This window comes from Crocodylus porosus, unplaced genomic scaffold (genome assembly GCF_001723895.1).
Source record: "Crocodylus porosus isolate Cpor-Errol unplaced genomic scaffold, CroPor_comp1, whole genome shotgun sequence".
Taxonomy (NCBI): domain Eukaryota; kingdom Metazoa; phylum Chordata; order Crocodylia; family Crocodylidae; genus Crocodylus; species Crocodylus porosus.
In genome coordinates this window covers 42378218-42398208 of record NW_017728906.1, presented here as the reverse complement: position 1 = coordinate 42398208, position 19991 = coordinate 42378218, and the positions used below count along the sequence as shown (strand labels likewise).

The 19991-nt window shown below is 43.1% G+C and overlaps 1 protein-coding gene across 1 annotated transcript in view; it reads right to left on the bottom strand.

The window, feature by feature from the left end:
* Positions 1 to 19991, bottom strand: part of UMODL1 (uromodulin like 1) — an 81598-nt gene that overhangs the window by 25259 nt on the left and 36348 nt on the right. Inside the window, exons 10-14 of the mRNA XM_019557113.1 lie at positions 17872 to 18091; positions 13730 to 13867; positions 10056 to 10799; positions 7654 to 7911; positions 6605 to 6732 (exon numbers count right to left, since the gene is read on the bottom strand). Of these exons, the coding sequence (XP_019412658.1) occupies positions 6605 to 6732; positions 7654 to 7911; positions 10056 to 10799; positions 13730 to 13867; positions 17872 to 18091 (1488 nt within the window). The remainder of the gene's footprint in view (positions 1 to 6604; positions 6733 to 7653; positions 7912 to 10055; positions 10800 to 13729; positions 13868 to 17871; positions 18092 to 19991) is intronic.

Genomic DNA, 19991 nt, shown 5'->3' with positions numbered 1-19991 from the left:
CGTGTGACACAGGATACTGGGCAAGGTGGACCTATGATCTGACCCAATAAATGATAGTTCTCACATTCTAATAGCAGAACCACAAGGAACAAGGCTGGTGCATGCATCACCAAAAATAAACTGGGCCTTCATTTATACCCAAATGTCAGGCCACAGAGGAAAAAGAAAGAAAGATTTTCATGCTCTCAGCACTGCCACATGATGGCAACCTCCCTAATGTCTGAGTCCTCTACCTCAAGCCTCTCTCAAAAGTGTTTCATACAGGTCTTTTCTAGGGAGTCTTACATTATCACTACAAGTTCTAACAGACCCTTGAACACATGTCACATGTCCCAGACCTCTACAGTCCCCTGAGAGCCAACAGCCAGATCCTATTCCACCTATTGGGCACCTAAGTGGAATTAGGTTAAGAATGAACCTGTTCCACCCTGCTTAAATCTCTTGAGTTTATGAAACAATGGATGGGTCATTCTCCTCCTTGCTGCTTTTTGTGACAGCTGTAAGACCAAGAGCATGGTGTGTTACCAAAGGAGACAAACTTCCCCAAGTCCCTCAAACATTTCTTTAGGGACTTCAGCAATCCAGGCTGACCTTGACAGGCTCAAGAAATGGGCAGACAAGAACCTGATGGTGTTTAACACCGAAAAATGCAAGGTTCTCCACCTTGGGAGGAAAAACCCGCAGTATGCTTATAGTTTCAGCAGTGCTACATTGGCTAGCACTTTGGATGAAAGGGACTTGGGGGTCATGATTGCCCACAAGATGAACATAAGCCTTCAATGTGATGCTGTGGCTAGTATAGCGACCAAAATGCTGGCTTGCATCCATAGATGCTTCTCAAGCAAATCCCAGGACATCATTCTCCCATTGTACTTGGCCTTGGTGAGGCCGCAGCTGGAGTACTGCGTCCAGTTTTGGGCTCCACAATTCAAAAAAGACGTAGAGAAGCTTAAGAGAGTCCAGAGGAGAGCCACACATGTGATCAGAGGTCAGGAAAACAGATCTTACGATGACAGGCTGAGAGCCATGGGACTCTTTAGCCTGGAAAAGCGCAGGTCAGGGGTGATCTGATGGTCACCTATAAGTTTATCAGGGGTGCTCACCAGGATCTGGGGGAATGTCTGTTCACCAGAGCGCCCCAAAGGATGACAAGATCGAACAGTCACAAACCCTCCATGATAGTTTTAGACTGGACATAAGGAAGAACTTCTTTACGGTCCGAGCCCCCAAGGTAAGGAAGAGACTGCCACCGGAGGTGGCTCAAGCACCTACTGTGAACGCCTTCAAGAGACATTTGAATGCTTGTCTTGCTGGGATCCTACGATACCTGCTGACTTTCTGCCCTTTGGGCAGGGGCTGAACTCAATGATCTTCCAAGGTCTCTTCCAGTCCTAATGTCTATGAATCTATGAATAGCATTACAATTAGGCACCTAATAGATGGAATAGAATCTAGCTTCTAGTGGCTAGGCCAGAAAATAACCCTACATTAATTAGAGAAATTAATAGCCTCCAGTTAGCCTCAAAGCACTATACAATTTACAACTTCTGGAATTGGGCAAATAAACAACTCATTAAAAACAGACATTTAAGCCAGGTACAGACATTATACTTTTATTGGTACAAGTGATCAGAAACTAGCCTATACCCATAAGAGAACAGAAGTTCGGTACACATAGACTGGTTTAAAAATAGCAGAACCCAGTCTAAGATTTGCTCCTCACCACCAAAAGGTGAATGTGTGTTCTGTTTCCTATCTATCTATGCCACTTACAGAAACTGCATAACGTAAATCAATGCTGCCTCCAGCTTTTTTGAATGTCTTTATCTAGCCTTAGGGCAGAATCCTATTTCATTTCAAGTGCCCAGATGGTGCTTGCTTAATTTCATTATTGCCATTTTGGCACTTTTCAGTTTGTGATTCTATTCCACATACAGTGCAGATGCACAAGTGTCCACACACTTCCTGAGTATGTACAGTATCCTGTGCTCTGGCTGGGCAGGTACATGGCTCTGTACATGCCTACCTGAACAATCATAAGTCCCAAAATTGTAGCAGGGCAAAACCCCATGACTAGATGGTGTTATCCACTCCCCTCTTCTGCCCCTCCTCTTGAGGCTCACACGCTGCACCTTGCATTTAATACTAATTGAATGGAAAGCAGGAAGGAGGTTTCTTCTACATTGGGAGTAAGAATCCAAGCAAAAACTGAGGACCTCTCTTAAGGAAGGTGCCATCTCTCTTCCTCTTAGCCCTACATCTCTCTCTCAGGTGCCAGGTAGCTCAGCTTCAAAAGAAGGGCTGAAGAAGGGACTGGACAATGCCTAATTCGTGGTCTGGTAGGTTAGTAGGCAGGATGTGTATGTTCAAACTCCCTGTGATTGAAAGAAACCTAGAACCTTGGTCTCCTACTTCCTGAGCAAATTCGTCTAAGCACTAACCTATTGGGAAACCATAGGACCTATTGTCATCCTCCTCTAGCATGCACTAGCCATGGGTTTTTGTTAAGAACCACATGCAGCTCCATCATCCAGGCCAGTCACAGTTCTTTTCTTGCTCCCCCCTTGCTTCTGGTCAAGGATGTCATTGTCAGCAATCCCTCACGATTGAAGTTGATCACTCCCAGGGGTCAAGTTAAGGGTTGTAGATGAGTCCATTGACTCCAAGATCTGAAGAGTGTTCAACCTTCTCTAGCTCCTGTCCATCAATGAAGATCTTTACTGGGGGGGGATAACTGCCTTATTCACTTAACTCAGGGGTGGGCAAAATGCAGCCCAGGGGCCAAATGTGGCCCGCCAGGCCATTCTATCCAGCCCGCAAGGCCCCTAAAAAATTTAGAAAATTAATATTTATCTGCCCCTGGCTGCCTATCATGCGGCCCTCAACGGCTTGCCAAAACTCTGTAAGTGGCCTTCCGCCCAAAATAATTGCCCACTCCTGACTTACCTATTCTTGGAAGGTGAATCCAGAGGGTAGGGCTTGCATATTATACTAGACTTAGACACAAGACTCCAACAGATCTTATACGCTCCCACCAGGGTACAAGTCCTCTCCCCCCTTCACTCCAGTTAACTTTCTCAGGTCTGCTTTGAGGACTCATTTTTATTTTAGCTATTTTTTTCTTTGTATTATTCTGCACAAAGCAGAGGTAAGAACTTGGAAAATGGCATGATTATGTTCTCTACACCCAGATTCAGCCACTAGATGACACTACTAAACTGTTTATTGGTATGGTTGCATGATTTAACAATACCCTACCACACCCTAAAGATATAAAACTGAGACTGTTATCTGGAGAGGAAGAAGAGAAACAGTCTATTTTAAAGGAAATTATTTATTAAATTATAAAGGGGAAGGGGAAACAAAGCCTCTAATCACTCAGATTTTTCTACCAACATTTAAAAAAACACCCTCTTTCTCAGGATGTACAGTTTATCTACAATTCCTTTGGTTTACAAAGGAAAAGAGCAGCAATATAAAAACAGATATACAAAAAGGTACATGAGTGCCAGAAGTTCCAAGAAACAGGCTGAAATTGGTGGTAAATACTGAGGCCTACAGACAGAGTAGGGAAACCCTCCCCTGGTAAGCCAGACACCCTAGAGGTAGGTTAGCCCACAGTGAAGTCCCTGGAAGAGCCGGGGAAGCCAGACTGACATGCTAATTGAACTAATGGGGCCACAGTAGCATAGCTGGAAGTTTGGTGCTGTTCAGGGGTCAATGAAACAAAGAGGCTCAGAGCAATGTGTGTCATTATGTAGAGCAGCTGTAATTTCAGAAGGGTAATAATGGTCAAGTTCACAGCCACCTGGTAACAGATCTTGAGCAATATGTCAGTGTGTGGATATACAGACATGCAAACAATTTCCCCTTTGAGTAAAAGGAGGTAAGGCTTTACCATATACAGGCTATTGCACAGACTGAATACCCACTCTCTTCCTCTGGTAAATGGAAGCCCAGCACATAGTGGTTTGGTCCTCAGTTAAAAAAAGGTAAGCTACCTCAGTTAAGATCCCACTTATTGCATGCAGTTAATGGGGGATAAAAGCCCTGTTCCCAGACCCCGCAACAAACTGCTAGTATAACCATACTCAGAGACACCAGATGCAGAGTGACCATATGTAGCATTTTAACCAGGACAGTACTGGATTTCAGAGGCTGATCCTGACCAGCTGCTGAGAATTATAATGGACATCCTGGAAACACAGGGCCATGGGGTACAATCTGGCTGGGCATTGGAGCAATTCAGAGCACCTTGCAGGTGGGCATGCAGCCCCACCCTCACCCCCGCTCTTGCTGCCTGGTGACAGTGCAAGGGGGGACATAATGTCCCGGATTTCTGGGATTTCCATATGGTAAGCCTAACTACAGGTGTAAATTTAACAGAAGATTAGTTAAATTGCATAAATGCCTGTGTGGACATGCCTGTTCAGTATTAAAGTGGTCTTAATTAGATTTGTTTTACATTACCTTGGAAATGAATTGAGCTCAATTGAATTAAGGCCATTTTAATTCTAAAGAAGCATATCTACACGGGGATTTAATGTGCTTTGACTAATTCACTGTAAATTCACATCTTTAATTTTCTTGAGAGCTCCTGTATAGATGAGTCCTGACTGATATAATCTCTGGCTGTCTCAGCAGAAAGGCAAGAGCAAAGTGCACAGAAATTGGAATATCCTTTCCAGCTCAGTGATGTAAGGCATTAGGTGCTCTGCCATCAAGAGATCATGGGAAAGCTAGCATATATAATGTTCATTTCCATGCTCTTCCATGGACAACATTCCTCCCTCTTTCTCTCCAATATTGACAGTTTAGCAAAAAACATTTCAAGCACTGCAAGACACTAGCCTGAAAAATCCAAAGTTGCTTAAAAAGTACAATGATTTACAAAATAAAAGAAAAGGAAAATTGGGACTGTGAAGATATAATGCAAAAAAAAAAAAAAAATCTCAAACTACCACAGGAACAAAAAATCTTCCAGCAAAGTTGATCTAACGAGGACCTGAGACTTCTCTTTAAAAAGTCAGTAGCGTGGGCTTTACACCATGAAAAGAAAAATATAAATATCTTTTTTTAAATGTGTTTCTTAATTCTCACTTCTAGGGCTGATAGAAACAAAAGCCCTGTCACAAGACACTGTAGAGTATTTTACCTCAGACAGTGGCCCATATCTAATGGTTCAAAATGAGAGAGAAAGCCCTCATCCTTCATCTAGCCAGTTGTAGGGAATAATTGTTTCAGGAAGAAAATAAGGAAATATAAGTGCTGTGGCTGTGACTAACATTGCTGCCAACCTCCCTTTCATTCTTCTACATAATATTTTTACGCATTTTCTTTAACTATTTTCATCAGTGGCTTAGGGAAACTGACTTTATGTTCTATGAACAAGTATATGTTTAATTTTATCTATGTATTAAAACACAAAAGGTTTTGATCAAGGTTCAGTATTCCAAAGTATTCTGACACAAAAGAGTGATGAATGGAAGGGAGGGCAGTGCTTAATTGCTGCATTTTCCCTTTGCATAAGCATGTCACATTTGTTTTATGACTAGGATGTATCAGTCTGGGGTCAAGAAACCTGGGAGCTAGAGAAGTTGCAGACTAATAATGGGAAAGTTATTTTCTCTCTAAAAATATATGAAACAGGGACCTTATATTAGTTTTTTCTACCAAAAAGGATGATGCATGCTGCTTAGAGCATTCTTCACTTTCTATTTTGAACCTTCACTTTCTGTTCTGAACCTGGACACAAAAAATGGCTCAGTTGCAATGTTGCCATTTTTGTGTGTCCAGGGATGGCTGTGTTTTTCACAGATGATTTAAGAGAGAATTGTGTACCAAGTTAGCAGTCAGTTGTAAAATGTGCGAGTCCTCTGCAGTATTTCAATAAATGGTTCTAGAATAATCAATCATAAATTTATCATCCTTGATGTCCCCTCCCCTCAGACATCTCTCTGTCATGTAGATGCATAAAAGGAAACGGACAAATGGGAATACATTACAGCAAAAATAACAAGCCCCATGCTTTTTAATAGACCTGGTTATTTGTTTAACAAACACCAAAAGGACCAATAAGAACAAACAATTGATGGATTGGCTGAGAAATAAAAGGAGAGTAATTCCTCCCAGTAAAATCCCTATGAATTACAGTATTCCAGTATGGTTTGATGTCCTGTGCCCTACTTAAATGTAGCATAAAAAGTGACTTAGAAGAGGGAAAAAAGTCTTATTCATTATAAATGGATATTAAACAGGATAATAAAAATATGTCCTAGTAATACTCTGCGTTTATATACAGCCATGTAGTTCAATGATTTCTAAGTGCCTCACAGACATCAATTAACACCTTACAACACCCCTTAGATAAACTCAGTTACATCAATGTCCCTCATGCAGCTGATAGACAAACTGAAACAGAGAGCACCAAGAATGCAACCCCAAGCTCCTGAAGCCAGCTCTCATAGCCTAACAGCTGCGCCCCGTTTGCTCCATGTTGTTGCAATACAGGAAGTGAATTCGCAACCCATGTATATCTAGAGAGATAGTGCAGACCACTCACTGACATTCCTCATCTTATCAAGCCCCATTTCCAGCAACTTACTTCATTGACAAACAGCCGTGTAAAGTTTTGATACTCTTCACTACTTGCATTGCTAAAGCCTTGAACATATTCCATACTTGTTAGTCTTACTGTTCCATTAAGTTTTTGAGCAGCTGCAAAATTAAAAGAAAGTTATTGAGAAGAATTATTTACAGATTGTGGTTCACAGACCACTGGCAGCCTAGAGAGAGTTCTCTGATCACATGGTCTTGGTTCTGCTCATAGGACATGGACAGGCGGTTTATCTGAGCACCAAGAATTTCAAGCAGGAAGCTCTACTGCCCTTTAAAGTGTAGGAGGGAGCCAAAGTACTATTAAAAAGGTCAGGAGAAGGTGGCAGGGCTTAAGCAGTGTAGCACTGTCCAAGTTCCTTGTAGGAAGGTCCCTGCAGGGCACTCTGACAGCTTGTTGCTTGGCAAGCCATTAGCGAGCCAGTGCACTCTTCCTTTCTCCCTTGGTGGGGTGGGAGGGAAAGCAAAGGACTGTAAGCTAAAAGGAGTCCTAGGGACCCTGAGACAACTGTACAAACATTATATGCCATACTAGAAAACTTCTTTCTCTGGAGATGTTGTTGATGGGAAGCGCTAGCACTTTTTCATGGGAGAGCTAGCCTCCTTCCATGAAGAAAAGCCTTTAATGCCTGTATGCTAGCTTTTTGTTCCAGGAAACAGGCATTTTACCTGGCACAAATATAATGCCTGTCCATGGCCATAGTTTCCAGCTGCTGCGTCACGTCAAGGCAAACTAAGAACACATTAAATGAATGACCTACTATTATTTTTTCACATAAGCTATTGGTGCAGTTGCTTGAGGGAAGTCATATGACAATGGCTGGGAAGGGAAGTGCTCCCAACGATATGATTGTATCAACAGAATCATTTCAGTACCAAGCTTCAGTGCTGACTTTATAGTACTGTCGCAACTGGATTCCCTGTCAGTCCACTTTTTTTAAACAAGCCCCTACCCAGACCTCTCTTAAATGTCAGCTTGCATTATAGACTTCAACAGCAGTAAAGTCCAATTACAAACTTGTTTCTAAATAAAATTACCGGTCTTTACTTTCTGATGTGCTGATTTACTTTCCTTCATACAATCTTCTGTCCTGATTTCGACTGTGTATAAGACCCCAAGTTCCAGTCCTGTCACTGTCAAGTGTCTGCTGCGAGTTTTAGTTTCCCATATTAGCTGATCTTCCTGAAGCAGTAGAAATCGGAAAACAAGATTCTCCGTAGATTCTGTGGACCATGCTGCATGAAAGCTGGTGCTATTCACATTGGAGAGAATAATCCTTTGAGCTGGGGCAGGTACTGGGAAGAAAAGAGAACCACCACCCATCAAACCTTTTGGTGGGAAACCTATCATCTCAGTTTAAAATCAGCTTTCAAAGTACACTTGTTCCATCCTGCAGTGGAGAGGAATGCATCTAAATCTAAATGGTAGATCAGTGGAGCTTAAAGACGCTTGCTCTGCATGGTTCTTCCATTTCTCTTGAACCTCCAGAAGAGATTCTCAAGAAATCAGCCTTGTTAAAAGCATTGGTTACGAAAAGAGTAAAGCAGTGACTCCCGAAGGGTATGCCGCAGCACACTAGCATGCCACAGGAATGAAGGCAGTGCGCCACAAGATCCTGTTGAGGGTAAATGCTTTTCCTCCCCTGCCTGGCACCCTATGCCTGTCCCAGCTACTCCAGCAGTATCTGTGACTGCACCTGTGACTGCTGCTGCTGCCTTCCCCGACACTTCCCAACCCCCAAATGGCCCCTGTGCCAGCCTTCCCCATGCTCCCAGCCATTGGTCCTGCTACTGGCAGGCATGTGGATGCCCTTAACCCCTGAGGTACAGACCAGGGTTTGGGAGGTACAGTCAGTGGAAAAAGTAGGGTACACCAGGGTGAGGTCCTGACCCAGCCACCCATAAGTGGTACCAGCTACAGCAGCAACGTTTTTGAGCCTCAAGGCCCCCGTCCAGATCTTTTCTGAATGTAAATCTATTTCAGTGCTTTTTAACTGGGGTGCTGCAAAATTCAGAGAAGTGTGCTACCAACTTTAATCCAGAAAAAAGTGTGGCCCTGGTATCAAAAGTCTGGGAAACACTGGTTTAAGGCAATGATCCTTCCTTAACTAATTTTCAGTATTATACAAAGGCCTACAGGTATGCCATCTTGTCTACTGTTACAGGCTATGCATGGTAAGTAAGAAGAAGGTAAGACTGGCTGAGTTCCAGGGCAAGTTTTCCATCACTGGGCACAGCTACATGAGAGCTTTATCACAGAGCTGACTAATTAGCCCCCATAGCCGATCACAAAGTGGCCACTTCCACTCCCTGGCTGGTGCTCACAGGGGGGGCACCGGTGCTCCTGCCTGCCACCCCACCTGTCACCTAAACGGTGAGCGTGGCCTGTCAGGGGGTGCACCGCTGCTCTCAGAAGATGCATATGCACCCCCGTGTACCCCCTACACGTTGCCTCTGGGTCCAGTCCACAGAGAAAAGACAGGACCTGGGCAAATGTGAAGGGAGACAATCCAAGAAGTAAGAGACTCTAATGCAGGAGGAAGACAATGGCACAGAAGAAGCTGGTATTAGTGATGGAAAAGATTTAGGAGTAAGAGAAAAAAATAAAAGAGAAGCCAAGTAGAAATGAAGTTAGGATAAGCTGAATAATTTTCACAGAAACTGTGAATTTGGTAATTTTGCAAAAAGCATGGGGACCAGAAAAAAGCAGGGAAATGACCAGCAAAGGGCAGCGGGGGGGAGGAGATGCAAACTGGGGGGAAGCCCTGGTGTCCTAAAGTATGGGAGAGAGGGGAAGAAGGAAGATTTTCAGGGCAGAGCACAGCAGCCCCCCTCATGCCTCTGATTGGCCAAGGGGCCCTGGAAGTCCTGCCCCTCCATGGAGATTGACAGATGACCATCTCCAGGGAAGAGCAGGACTTCCAGATCTCCTTGGCCAATCAGAGGTGTGCGGGGTGGGGGGTGTCGCAAAAATGGTGCCAGACACTTTGGTTGGCCTCGCTGCTCTAATGCTTCCTCTAAGTGTCAAAAGAGTTTTCATAGCCCCTATATGCTCCTGCTTCTGTGGCCCACCACAGCAGGAGAGATAGTCAAAGATTTGTGTGGAGACACCACCTAGCTTCAGTATTTTCAACAGAGCAGCATTTTAAGTGTCACATGATGTACCTTATGGCTTTGTAAAAACAGACTTCTGAAAAATCAGTCATTGATGGAACTTCTAGAATAGTATTTGAAGGCACAGTTATCTTGATCTGCTTATTTAGAAACATCCACCTAAAACTGACACCAATTCCACAAAGAAGAATATTTACAAAAAAATCTCCATTTGGTCAGTTCCCTCCCATTCCCCATTACAGAACATCTTTCCAGGATCTAGCTGATATCTTTCTTCTCATACAGCCCAGTAACAAAGAGGGGAGGACAGTGCTGAATATACTCACTGCAATCTGTGGTCAGGAAGTTCATTGTGTTGGAAGCAGGTGAGAGGTCAGGCCATGTGGTTGACACTGAGAAGGATTCTTTCAGGTATTTCTCAGACCAAGTGTTGTTCTCTCTGCCCATCGCTTTATCAGCTGTAGAATTTAGCCTATGAACTCCAACATTTTCTGTAGTGGGAAAAGCTGTTCTGGAATTGTCCTGAGAACTAGCTTCAGGGAGCTGGAGATGAGCATGTCGGTCTCTGAAGGTTTGATTTCTTGCAGTAGTGGACAATATGGACGATGGTGAATTGTGATGTTCTTGCCCAGCTGTACCTGTAGAAGCATCTGTAGTAGTAGCCAGGTGCTGTGGTGAACCAGTAATAGTCTCTCTCATGGGTTTTTCAATTAGCACATTTACAGTCTTCGACTGCTCTGTTACCATGGCTGGTGTTCCCATGGTTGTTTCCCTCACCATACCCATTGTGCTATTGTTCCTGCCAAAACCAATTGAAGAGGCCATGCCCCTTCTCCAAGCTACTGAAGGAGTTTGGGTGGAAAGATGACTATCTGATGCTTGCATGCCACTTGATGGCAGCCCAAGGGGTACATTTAATGTGGTACTTGTATTGGAATGGAGAGGAAAATTTGTTTTCATTTCAGTATTTGCTGGAGAAGTGTACAATGCAGTACTTGTTTCAGGAGGTATATCTGTAATCCTTGATGTACCTGGGGGCATTGTTGCAGTCATAGGGTTTACAATTTCACCTGCAACAACAGTTTCACATGACATGGAAGTTCTAAATCAAGTAAGAAGAACATTATAGCAATTTCTATTTTATTTTATTTATCTGTCAGATCATTTTAATGGCAACAAGACTCATATTTTGCTAATGCCTTTTAGCAAATATGATACTCAAGACAGGTGTTGACATTATGTTTAGTACTGTGTTGAGTTGTAGAAAGATCCAGATTCAGCCTAGTCTCTCTCTTCAGCCCCAGGCAGATATTACACTTTATATATAATTAACATGTTAATCATGTCTTAAGTAGTAGCCCACACACATGGTCATGCAATTAATGATGTGATAAGATAGGGAATAAGCAACAAAGTTATTACACAAAATATATATAACTGTGACTGGTTCCCATCACACCTTAAACTGCATGTGCAGCCAGCACCAACAGGTCACCTGAGGAAATTGTAGTGAAGGAAGTTTACATTAGATATTAGGAAAAATTCTCTCACTAGGAGGGTAGTAAAACACTGAAACAGGTTACCCAGAGAGGTGGTGGAATTTGCATCCTTGGGGATTTTTAAGCCAAAGCAAGACAAAAAGCCTTGGCTGGAATGATCTGATTGCGGATGGTCCTACTGTGAGCAGGGGGTTGTACTAGATGACATCCTGATGTCCCTTCCAACCCTCATTTTCTATGATTCTAAGTGCATCAGAGCTCTTCAAGACTGGTGCACTCCAATGGCTGGAAGTGCCAATCAGCTGATCAGCCCTCCCAGCTATTTCATAGATTTCATAGACATTAGGGCTCGAAGGGACCTCCGGAGATCATCGAGTCCAGCCCCCCACCCCGACAGCAGGAAGCCATCTAGGGTCCCAGCAAGATAAGCGTCCAAACACTTCTTAAAGGAGTCCAGAGGAGGTGCTTGCACCACCTCTGGAGGGAGCTTATTCCAGGCCTTGGGGGCTCGGCCAGTAAAGAAGTTTTTCTTATGTCCAGCGTAAAACAGTCTTGGAAGAGTTTGTGACCATTGGACCTTGTCATACCTTGGGGCGCTCTGGTGAACAGACATTTCTCCAGATCCTGATGTACACCCCTGATGTACTTATAGGCTGCCACCAGGTCACCCCTGAGCCTGCACTTTTCCAGGATGAAGAGTCCCATGGCTCTTGGCCTCTTTTCATAGGACCTATTCTCTTGCACTCTGATCATGCATGTGGAACTCCAGCTGTGGCCACACCAAGGCTGTGGAAGGTGACAAACTGAGATTTGCTTGAGAAGCATCAATGGATGCAAGCCAGAGTTTTGTTCACTTTACCAGCTGTGGCATCACATTGGTGGCTCATGTTCATCTTGTGGTCAGTCATGACCCCCAAGTCTCTTTCGGCAATGGTGCTAGCGAGCGTAGCACTGCTGAGCCTATAAAAGTGCTGCGTGGTTTTTTTCCTCAAGGTGAAGTACCTTGCATTTGTCAATATTCAGTGTCATCAAGTTTGTGTTTTCCCACTTTTTCAACCTATCCAAGTCAGCCTGGATCACCAGCCTATCCTCAGGTGTGGATGCTCTACCCCAAAGCTTGGTGTCACCAGCAAACTTGGCCAGTCCACTACTGACAGCAGTATCCACGTCAATGATAAAGACATTAATGAGAACAGGACCAAGGATGTAGCCCTGGGGGACACCACTGGTCATGCAGTGCTATGACGATTCACTTCTGTTGACTACCACTGTCTGGGTCTGGCCTCGGAGCCAATTCCCAGCCATCAGACTATGATGTAGCTGAGGCCGCAGTTGGCAAATTTTTCCAAGAGGAGATCATGGGATACCAGATCAAAGGCTTTTTTAAAGTCCAGATACATGACATCAATCTCTTCTCCCTTGTCCAGGTGATATGCCACCTGGTCACAGAAGAAGATGAGATTGGTCAGGCAAGACCTACCCGCAACAACCCATGCTGGCTGTCTCTCAGGATGTTGCCATCAGCTTGTGAAGAATGGTCTGTTTGATGATTTTTTCTAAAATCTTACCAGGGATTGAGGTCAACCTGATTGGCCTGTAGTTCCCTGAATCTACTTTCCTTCCTTTCTTGAAGATGGACATTGGCCTTCTTTCGGTCTTCAGGTACTTCACCTGAGCACCAGGAGTTTTTGAAAATCTTTGCCAGTGGCTGAGCTATGACTTCTGTCAGCTCCTTAAGTAGTCTGTCAGGACCTGCTGACTTGAAGGTGTCCAACCTCTCAAGGTGTTCTTTACAAGGTCTACACCAATGCTGGGTATAAATTCACCCTCACCCTAGCTGTTATGGAGCCAAAGGATCTGATGTGCTCTCACGTCTGGGAGTGCCAATCAACTGAACAGAGATCCCAGACATGGGAGCACCAGGCACCTGGCTTGCTACCTGAGAGTGCAAAGGGAGCAGTAATTATGATCCCAGACTCCCCTGAACCAGCAATAAGGCAAAACTGGGTTCTGATTCTTGATCCCACAGTTATGCCTCCTGCCATGCATGTGTGTTATGGCAAGAGATGTGATTGTTGGGATCACAGCCTAGATCCCATTAAACCTTTAACTGAATATCTGCCAGTGGCCTTCCAGTCAGCAGGACTTACATTTTCTTAGGAAAGGCACTTAGCTCTAGGATTATCAGAAATGGAGAAAATGCTTCAAATTGGTCCAGGCCAGGTCACTCTTTTGGCTGATTAAGAAGTGGAATTAGGAGGTTCCACAGGGAGACTTATCTCATGCTCTGTTCCTGGAAAGAGGGTGGTTGGTATCAGAGCCTTGAGTATTTGGTGATATTAGGCCATGCGCGCTTTGGCTTAGGGATCTCATCTTGCATACAACTGGAAGGCATTGTGCACACTAGCCACACTGAGTGAATGTTGAATACTACTAGAAAATAAAGTGGAGGAGAAAGCCCTTGCCAAATAAATGAAACTGAATACAACTCTCTTGTTCACCTTCACAGTTTCTTCCAGGGCGAGACGGATTGGTGTCCATGGTTGTCTTGCATCGGCACCTATAGGAGCCCACTGAGTTGATACACTCAGCATACATGGAGCAGTCATTCTCTGAAGGAAATGCACATTCATCCCAATCTGTAATGCCAAAACAAAAATGTCAGTAAAGAAGCCCTTCCTCTGATTGGATTACAGACAATCGTAAAATGATCCTTCCTGAATATTTTGACTGACTTAAATGGTCTTTACCATCTACCTGACAACCAAATGTTAAGCAGCATAAAACACCACTTGATTTTGATATCCTTACAGATAAAAATCACATCACCTCCATTTATCTCAATGGGCATCCTAGCCAGGAAAGGAATTTTGATCAAGGTTCTCAGATTTATGCACAGATTTAGAAGTTTGCTTGGCATTAGAAAATAGGATATGTATTTATACAAAGGAAACAGAGAAGCAAATTCATCTAGAGTATACATTCCATTGCATTCAGCTTAACACTGTCTCATGAATTCGTGTATCAGTGGAGCTACATGCCAGCAGACTCCAACAGGTCAGCTAGATATTTTGGTTACTTTAAGAAAGAAATTTAATCCAATTAATTTCTTATGTCAATAAAGAGGTCAAATGTAACTGCCGTATATAATAAGCATTCCCTAACAGCAAGAGGAGGCAGAGTATTTCTACCTTTTGAACTTTTTAAGGGCAGGGGGGAAGTGTTTTTTTTAAACTGTATCATAAAGACTGGGGTCACAGCTGCCACCCCTTAAGGCAGTCTCCACAGAAAAACAATGCTGGAAAATGCTCTTATAAGTCTAAAGATTATTCTTCCAGACTTGATTCCAGGCATCCCACTAGGGTAGAATGGAAGAAAACTTCCATCACCACTGCCAGTCCTAGAAATCCATTTTGTAGCTAGACACTAAACTTAATTTTCAAGGTTCTCAATTAGGCCTCTTTCGTTAGCACTTGAATCCCGACCCAGCAAACACCTAGCCATGAGGTTACCATTATAGATAGGGATCTCCCTAAATCACAGCAGAAGTGCCCCCTGGAGTTACTTTTTTTTAATGTTTTTCATGTCCCTGCTTGCCCCACCCTCTCCACCACAACCAGCAGCCAATCAGATGCTGGAGGGGCAACGGGTGAAAAGAAAAACAGTAAAGGAACTGCAGCAGGGGGCACTTCCAGTGTGATTTATGGAGATCCCTAAGTACAGGTTAAGTTTAATGCAACTTCTTGCTTGTGTACAGTTCATAGGACCAGCACCTTAATTCACTTGGGATTGAGGGAAGGAAAAAGACTAAAAATGCAGTCAAGATGCAAAACATTCTGATCACAGAGCTGGAAAATTATCTTGCGCAAAGCAACACTACAAGCCCTTGTTCTGAATGTGTACAGACAACAGTTACTGCAATTAGTTTTCACTAACAAAGCAAAGTTCTTTTCTAAAAATAGAAAAAGGAAGAGCATGTGCAGCCACATATGTATGTGTGTGCATTGTCTTTGCGTCTGCACTTATGCTTCATCTGGTATTTCCTTCTAAGTGATGTTTTAATTTTCTATCTTTCATGCTCATTAGCTAATTGCCATATTTTATTTATCCATAGTTGGTGCCTCTTTAGAAGTTGAGATCTAACCCCTTGGATAGGGTATAGAGGTACTACAATTTGCTGTACCAGGAGGCACGAAAGCAGTTCACTGCTGCTTTACCAAGACATGGGGCAACTCTGATTTTTTTTTGTTTTTAAATGCTGGGACATATATATTCTCCTAAGTAAGAAGGAATTTATGTTCACTATTTGAGAATTTTCCCTCCATGTGGTTAATATGGCCCTGCACCCACCTGGCTTCGAATGCCTGCTTGCGGGCCACCTTGGCTCAAACAGCAGAGGGTGTACACTCCCTAGCTTTGTGGGTTCCCCAAGATGGGCTTCAGTTGTCCCGCTGGCCTTCCTTGAACTTTCCTGCCATGTCTTTGAATGTTACGTCAGTGTGGGGTTCAGCCTCGAAACTCCCCTGGAGGATGACCACTCTGCTTGTGGGATGTTCGTGGAGCTCCACCTCCCCTACACCCCAGTCTTACACCAACCTCTGGCAGGGTGCCAGATTTTGACCCAGCTGCCACTCCAGTATGGTTGTTCCTTGTGCCCTATGGTATCCCCTTTTCTCCTTGAGGAAGAGATCTCTGGGCCTGAGATCTCTTTTGAGCTGGTCAGCTCTCTTCTTGGGGCTTAAGGGTGCCTCTGTCAAGCAGGGGTAAAGAAATAAAATGAAGAAAAGGAAATAAAGAAAAAAGGACCCCAAATCCACATTTTCTGTAATTAAAATGAAACAATGGTGTTTCATTTTAAGCATGGAAAAATGTGGATTTGGGGTTACTTTTTAAATCTGAAAATGGGGGATTTTTTTAAATCAGAGAAAACCAGGATCCCTGCTAATGAGTGACTTGAGAGATACTTAGTCACCGTGAGGTATTGTTGTTGACTTCGTAAAAGTTTTACTTTGTGCCGGATAGCCTCAGTTGTGCTGGAAAAACCCAGATGAGTTTCCATTGCTGGGACTGATATTTGCAATGCTTATCTGCATTCCTAAAGACTGTTTTTTCCAAAAAGCAACGCCATATATACACGTTATTTAATACAGTTTAAATTGCCTAATTTGGACTGCCCTAGTCTGCATTAACTTTAATCCTCATTCAATGAGGATTAGTTCATTCAGACTGGAGCCAATTTTACTTTGGACTATAGATGTCCTTGTGTATATAATGATGGCTGTAGTCTGAATAAAACCTAGAAAAATGTAATGTCTATACATGGCTTTTGAGGCCAGAACTTCATTTGTTATGAAACTGCATAGCTCTACCAATATAAAAGGGGGATATGCTGATTTATACCAGCTCAGGATAGACCCCATGATGTTCAGAAATCTGTAAAGGGCTCAGTATTCCTGAAGCAGGAAAACCTTGTATATAATTGTATATAATTGTATATAATATGCAACCTTCCCTATGTTCCATATTTCAGTTATATTTTCTGCACTGATAAAGCAGATGCTTGACTCAAGTTAAAAATACATATATGAACCTTTCTCTTGTCTATAAAAAGTGTATGATGGGTGTAGTGCTTATGGATAAGAGTGTTACTTGAGATCTCTTGAATTTTTGAAATTCAGATATTTTTGAAATGTTTGCCTCGCTCATGCCATTTCTTCATGATCACAAGTCCCCTAATCCTTGCAACAAGAGAACACGGTAATGTTTCTAATGCACTTTGGCACATCACTTCGCAAGACTGTATCTGATGGCAGTCTAGTCAGTAATGCTTCATCTACAGTTTGCTTCTTAATTCCCCTCCCAACAAAATGCTCCACAAGTCTGAAGTGCATTTTTCCTAACAGCATTAAATGAGCTTTTATAGGGTGCATTACATGGTAAAAGAATAATCTAGTTATAATCTAGTTTGCAGTCTTTGGCAGATGTTTGAACTCTGGTTCTATCAGCCATGAAACTTGATATCAAAACATATCCATCTGGTGAGAAAAATGGCAAAACCCATAGCTAGGAGAGGTCCAATACAATTTAAATTCCATGCATATTTCCTGAGTCTTTTTCACTGGAAAGACATTATGGAATTTCTCTGGCTGGATTTCTCAAGAAGATGTGGAATTACATGTCTTAAAACCTGGGTCAAATGCAAAAAAAAAAAAAAAAAACGGACTAGAAACACAAAGTCTCCCAGATAACACACACATTATAGGGTTTCAAGTATTCCAAAGTAATCCATCCATGTGCACCAAATTCCTGGCATCCCATGAAAAGGAAGGGCAGAGAGGAAGTAACTGGCCTAACCAGAGTCCTTCTTAGCCCCACTTCAAGACAAAAATGCCATATAAAAAGCAAACAATGCCCATGACCCCACATGTCACCTAGAATCTGAGTGGGCTCAGGGACAACATACTCCCAGAGGTCCACTCTATAACTAACCTTGTGAAGGGAGGTACAATTCATCATTTTCCTTACAATACTATTGCTGTAAGCCTAAGACTGCTTTTTTCCTCTGTAAAATACTTTTTATAAAGCATGCAAGGGATACTATGGATCATCAAAATATTAAGAATATTTTTAAAAGATGACCTACCTCCTACTGAGGAGCTTTGCTGATCAACCAAAAACACTGAACCTTTGTACAGATAAGAAAGCACAGGAGCAAAGCTGGATGTATCTGTTGAAAATTCAGAATCCTGTATGATAACTCTAAGCCTTACTAAGATACTTCCAGCTTTCAGGGATTCAATTTGCACTTTCAGCTTCCCAGTTGTGTACAGTGTGGAAATATTTGGTGGAAATGAGTTTCCAATCTGAGGAAAGGTAAAAGCAATACTTTAATCAGGAACACAAAGAACATGTTTAAAACAACTAATCATTATACTGTTACTGTTGTCAATATTTTACACATTCTATACACATATACCAACACCCCATTGGCAGAAAATCATCAAGTTCATAAACAGCAAAAAACAAGACATCACTTGAGTTTAAAACACTCACACCAGATGGGAAAGACATACAAGTGTAAGAGAAGACTATAGCATGGATACTTTTGGTATATCATGATGTTTCAGAATCATAACTGCCTCTCAATATAAGTGTCATTGCTGTCAAACACTAATGGAGTTTCTGAAGTCTAATTTTCCTGTGCAGTAAGTCATTTCTCTGGCACTTTATGCCCAATTTAAGGCCTATTTACTCTGCCACAACGATATAGAATGACTGAAGTGTTAAAAAGACTCAGGACCTAAAAGAATGCAAAGTCAATATAGATGCTCATTATAGCTGAAACAGATCATTGAGTATTTCAGATTCTGAGCTAGCTCCTTATCCCCAATAAGAAAATTAGCCTCAGACTTGGTTTATGTAACTTAGTTGGGGATTCCCCTAGCATATGGAAATGCCTAGTGCTAACGAGTCAGTATTTCCAGTTAATCCACATAGCCACCCAGTCCTTATACTGTTATACTTTACAGCGGGGGTGTCAAACTCATCTGGCCCCTGAGATTAGACCCACAGACTGGTCCCATGCACCACAGCCAGTGTGGAGAGCCAGTTTGGCACAAGTACCTCACGCAGCATGTGCCCATGACCAGCCCTGCATGTTGCATGCAGTGTGCACTAGCCCTGATCCGACCACCCCTGTGCCCTGGCTCTGGTGCATGGAGCCAGCCTGTGAGCCCCAGACCAGCCCCAGCCCCAGGGCCAGTTCAGCAAGGCGCCACATGCAGCACACACCTCGGATTGGCTCCCATTGCTGTATGCAGTGTGCATGGCAAGTCCAGCCTTGCATGCAGCATGTGCCAGCCCTGGTCCTGCTATATAGGACACATGCTGCACGCTAAATTTTTCAACGAACCAGCCTGCAGGGCTGATCCAGTGCAGGTGCCACATGCAGCCCACACCAGACTAGCTCTGTGCACCACCTGCAGCACGTGTGGCCTCAGCCAGTGCATGCTGTATGCAACACACAAGGTTGGTTCAAAACCTATGGGCCAGAACCTCAGGGTCCATGGACCAGATCCAAACTACAAGCTTATTTGACACACCTGATTTCAAGCCCTGACTCCCATTTTCAAATGTCACTCTGGCACTTCAGAGTTTAAGGAGTTTCAGTGACACTTAGACATAGAAATAACTGGTGTAAATAGGACTAAGACACACTGTTGAAAACTAAGATTTTGAAAACTGTACCTGAAAGGAACTGAAGCTGCAGACTAAATTTAGCCATGACTGAACTGATCAGAATTCCATTTTAATTAAAATTCCAATTCTAATTTCATTACAGTTGCATTTGCTTGCACCTAGGCTGAATTTGGCCCAAAAGCATCACGTACATTAAAAGGGTAATGCTAATGAGGTACAATTCTCTCTCTCTCATCTGCTGATTTTGTCCCAAGTTCATCTCTTCAGCTCTAAGTGAACACTCACAGGCTACCATTGTTTGAAACATATTGTTCCAACTTACTTGTAGTTGAATCCATTTACAAAAAAATCTCAAGACAGAGACACAACAAAAATGGATCAAAGAAATGGAGACTTATATACTTATATACTTATATATTCCCCTCCACTGGGCAACTCAGAGACGGCCACCCACACGGAGCCCATGGTTCCGGGCTCCATGCAGACGGAGCCCCTGGCTCTTGGCTGCGGGGGCTGCCTGTCCCTTTTTCAGGCTCTGGGGCCCGGGAGCATGGCCACCTCCCC